Genomic DNA, 5,103 nt, shown 5'->3' on the forward strand with positions numbered 1-5,103 from the left:
TCAGTATCATGACGTGTTTTCATATTCATTCCACTTACTATTTGGTGATTTTATACATCTTCAGAATCTTATATGGGGGTTGAAATAGTGAAGACTCTGGCCATTTATCTTCTGACCTCCATAGACCGTTCCTAATATCAATAAAATGTAAGTAATAAAGAAAATAAGAACCTGGATTGAAGAAGCCATAATACAGGTCTGGTAATCACACTTTCCCTGTGATAAGAAATAATTCACTAAACTTAAAAATGACAGAAATCTTTATAGCAATCACAAACGGTAAAGAAATTAATAAAAGGAATAGACAGTTTCTATTCCTTATGATATACTGTAATAAGAAGAAAGACCTCAGAGTGGCTAGTGACTGAGGCAAATAGCAAGGAAAGAGTTACAAATCAGGTGAAATATGAAGTTGGATCAGTATGTAGTTCTGCAAGTGAAGGAGAGTGGTACAGAGTGGAGGGTTTGATACACACACACACACACACACACACACACGTATATCACAATCTTCCTTATCCAAATATTACCCACGCTAAAGGTGCAAAACCTCCATCACCAAAATATTGCTCTACCAACTAAAGCTGACTAGTTCAACCATTACCTGTATATGTAGGAGGAGACTTCATCATTACTGAATTTATCAAATCACAACTACTTCAACCATATAAGATGTGACAAAGCTTCCTTACAACAATATTATCACAAACACCTCAGGATATCCCCAGCAGGTCTCCTCCTCCACTTCTCACCTCCCCACTCCCATGTTCAATTGAGGGTACACACATCCTCCTCATTCTGTGTGAAGCCATCCCCAAACCCTTCCTTCACAGGCACCAGCTTAGGGGTCATGTTGCACATTGGACACAGCTTGTTCCTCACCTCTGCGCCCATCCAGATTATAAGGTTGTGTCTGTAGAAGAGAAGAATTACATTATTAAAGCATATACCACTGACAGTATATACCGTGTGTTTTGAACTGTTTTCTGAAAATTCAATTGTAACATCTCACTCACTCACAGACCATGGATGGGACAGTTGAGCGACATTCAAGAAAATGGAGTAATTATCAAGAAGGTCGATCTGACATATGGAGGAACTGAACTTTTGAGGCATTGAACAATATCAAGTTCTGAAGTGTACATTACATCAAAGGGTACTGGAATAGAAGCAATGAATGAGGGGTGTGCGATGTGGTGTTTTGAGCCACACCCACCTGATGCCACTGGTGATGGGCAATGCACCATGGAACTGCTGTCCTCGGTGAAGTAATCCTCGTCCCAGCTGGTGTGTTAACCAAACCGGCGGGATGACACTTCTGACCTCATGGGGCCAAAGTAAAGCTCACCATTGCTGTAGTCTTCATTCAGGGCCACATTTAGGGTGACCTGCCACAGAGAATAAGGCATTACACTGTCCTCACCTTCTGTCCTGTCTTGTTCTGGTTAAGATATGCAATATACCTTTGAGAGAAACCATTCAAGGAGGAAAGTCAATTCATCAAACAAAAACAGTTTCCTAATCTTTCCTAGTGCATGCCTATATTTGTACTTATCTATGCACTGCAATGATTTGTCAAGTCTCACCTCAGCATTGTCATAGTGGTAGCTCAGGTCCACGTCCTCCCCATCCTTATGCGTGACCACGAAGGCCTTGTGAGGTCCAGGGCCGCCACCCCACTCAGGGAAGAGGAGCGTGATGGGGTGAGGTACTCCTTCTGCAGGCTGCTCACAAAGTCAGTGAAGCCAAGTTCATCCAGCTTTATCTGTAGCCAAAATAAGAAATGTTCTTCAGGAAGGAAACACAATTATGTTTTCCTTACCTTTCTATTTTTTAATACTACTCGGTTTGTTCACTCATCTTCATCATGTAGATCAAACACAAGGGTGACTACCACCAAATATCATGTGGGTCTAGATATGAGTCTCAGCTCTCTTTCTTGGAACTGCAGGCTATTATAAAACTCGATGTCCACTGTCCTAACACAAGGTACACAGCAACAACTATTAGGCATGATGAGGGACAAGGGCATACCCCATACAGATTCATGGTATTTGGCGACTTTTCTGGATTGGCGCCTTCATAATTCGTCAGCTCCTCTACAAACATTTCACAAAACTCCTTGGTGAAGACCGGGAAGGAAAAGACACGCTGCTGGTGGTCCTGGAGGAGGCAAGGGCTTTCCAGGTTGCTGGGCTGCTTCAACTACCTCCAAGAATCGACTGTCTAGGAATGATTGCTGTGGAGAGTTATGTATCATTACCAATGGTTTCAAGTGCATGTGAGACTGGAAACTATTGAGCAAATATCACTATCATGTCTAGTACAGCTACTCATCATCATTTGGGCTAAAGCTATACAAAAAACATGCTTCCCCCGCAAAATACATCTATCGAATTATATTTTCCACCAGCACACCACCACACCACTCACCTGCAGTGTGTATAGGTGAGGGTGTCGGGAGTGTACCACTGCAACACACTGCCGCTGCCTAATGTTCAGAGCCTCCACCTGTCTGCCGATTATACTCCTTCTTCAGCTGCAAAGGATTGGCACTGTGTTTACTGTCTGTCTAGAAGCTTTCTGAATTAATAACATTTCTTCTTTATGAACTAAAATTTGCATTGATCCAGTTGGTATGAGTTAAATAAATAGTCAATAGATTACAATATATCAAACAAAATAAAATAGACAGTTTATGAAATACATCTTTATGCAAATCAATGCAGACAAGATTGAATACACATATATACACACTACTTTAGTTACCATTGTGCTGTCTCCTACCAAACAGGAGTCACAGCAGAAGACATTATAAACAATCCTACAATAAAGTCATCATAAACTTCCCAACATAATCTGCAAAATCAACAAAATGAATACGAGTTCAAGAGGCTGCACTAAACAGCCAGAAATAATTTGTAACAACAGAAGAGTCAAGGCTGAGCAGAGTCCACTTGTTCCTTGGTGCTTATCACAGGCTGCCTGACAACATGTCACACACTGTTACCCTGAGGGGCCTGCCAAGGGTTCCATCCCAGCCAAGTCTCCAATGGTCATTTAATTTTACCATAGGATCAATTTCTTAAGTATTGCCATGCTGCCCTAAAGGCAGGGCATTACAGAGGCATTCCCTTGCGGGTGAGGAGGAATGCACTACACCCACCTGAGGAATGAGCTTTCTGGGTTATAGCAGGATTTGCTCAGCAGAATCTGAATGAGGGAGGAAAGAAGAATATCATTAAGAAATGCTCTTATTGATTCAGGAAAGAATTGTGTCATGGCTGAAGCTATAACTTTTATCCTATAATCTAATGATTTGGTAATTCTTTAGATACAAATTAACCATAAAATGTAGATATATATTCCTTCATGTTTTTTATAAATATGTCATTTCAAGAAGCAGTTTTAATGTCATTTCAACTGATACATCATATACAACTACAGCTCTTCTTAAGGTCTACATCTCATTGTCTGGAGCATTTCTAACCCCATTTTACCCTGTCAAAAATTAATAAATTTACCTCATTTGAAAAAAAAAAAAAGCTCCCCACCTTGCTAGTTAAGAGGCTACAAATTGTTAGGTAAAGTTAGTTTGCCGTAAAGGTGCAGTAGGCCAGGGGTCGAGAAGAAGGAAAGTATTGGTTTGAACTGCATATTTACTTAAAATGTTGATGCAAGGTGGTGTAATCTCACCAAACAGCCTACAATAGTTACACATAAGATTGTCACAGTTAAACAATTACTTGCATTACTACAGCTTCGTACAATATACTCTAGATGGTTTTGGCCACCCTTACGTTGTTATTCTTACTATTTACAAAATTTCCAATAAGTACACTACCAGCCGCAAATGAATAATAACGCTGCAATTATTAAACTACAAATTTACCAGTTTACATGTCATTACAAAAAGCAAGTACAAAGCGGTGTAATGAAACCACACCTAGCTACGCATGTGGGCTTACTAGGTTCAAGGTTCACCATACTCACTTTCCTGTAGTCATTGAGGAATTGCTCGCCGTCCACAAACTTGACGTGCATCTCGTACTCCTTGATGAAGAAATTGCAGGTGTAATAACACTCGCAGATACAGAACCTCTTGCCCATGGTGCTCCTGTGTCGCCTCACCCAAGGAAAGTACCTCTTCTTCTTCTTCTTTAAACCTGTTCCACTTTATATCGCTTGTAGGTTATCAAGTTTTCTTCTTCTATCACTTACACAATTATTCTATAGTACAGTCTCGCTCCTCACATGCTGGGTTTGTTTACATTGTCATCACGTGGGAGGGTTTGTTTACACTGACGTCACGTGGGAGGGGCGGCGCGACTGTCACAAGCACGCCACGCTGCATAGAAAACGGCACAAAGACAAGGGAAACTGTAAGAAACTATGCCTACAAACAATACTTCCAATGTAAAATCAATGGATCATGTCAAGGTTAGTGAACCCACTCATGGCACGGGAGATGCTGGGTTCGCTAATCTTGACATGATCCAAATATACTTAGATACAGACTTGATATGGCAATTGTCCCACCTACGGAAAATTGAATTATTTGTCATACTTTTTCCTCATGGCAGACAGCTTTCTTTGACTAGAGCTGCCTCTGACGAGAAAGCAGAAACAGGTGAAGACTGGAACGCTAAAATAAAAATCGCACTTGTTTTCATACTGTTTGCCATCTTATCATTTAACCTATCGTTCTCGTCTGAAATCCCTTGAAATTTTAGTTAACGCATCCTCTCTTTCTCTCTCTCTTCGTACAATACAACACAAACATATACATCACACACAGAGCAGAGGGAGAGTGGTGCAGGTGATAATTCTCTTTGGTCTATGGATTAATCTCTGAAGACAGATGTTGGCAGGAGGGAAGAGGGATTGAAAAGGGCAAAGTCCAGGACTACCTTTTATTTGCTTGAGGTTCGGGACACCTTTGTTCATGTATGCCGGTAGCTTTGTGCACGTGGGAGTAATGAAAATAACCTCTGCCTACCGCATGGAGCTTCCAGGGTGTTACATTCAGCTCTCCTAACACTAATATTGCCTCACACAGAATCACAACACTGTCAACTAGAACTTTGACATAAAATCTTTTAT

General features: G+C 40.9%; 1 protein-coding gene and 1 pseudogene across 1 annotated transcript in view; both read right to left on the reverse strand.

The window, feature by feature from the left end:
* Positions 1-766, reverse strand: part of LOC123520130 (potassium voltage-gated channel subfamily KQT member 1-like) — a 123,733-nt gene extending 122,967 nt beyond the window's left edge. Inside the window, exon 1 of the mRNA XM_045282063.1 lies at positions 753-766. Within this exon, the coding sequence (XP_045137998.1) occupies positions 753-766 (14 nt within the window). The remainder of the gene's footprint in view (positions 1-752) is intronic.
* LOC123520132 lies at positions 48-3,060 on the reverse strand (annotated as a pseudogene).
* Between the last annotated feature and the right edge of the window lie 2,043 nt (positions 3,061-5,103).

Source organism: Portunus trituberculatus, chromosome 46 (genome assembly GCF_017591435.1).
Source record: "Portunus trituberculatus isolate SZX2019 chromosome 46, ASM1759143v1, whole genome shotgun sequence".
Taxonomy (NCBI): Eukaryota; Metazoa; Arthropoda; class Malacostraca; order Decapoda; family Portunidae; genus Portunus; species Portunus trituberculatus.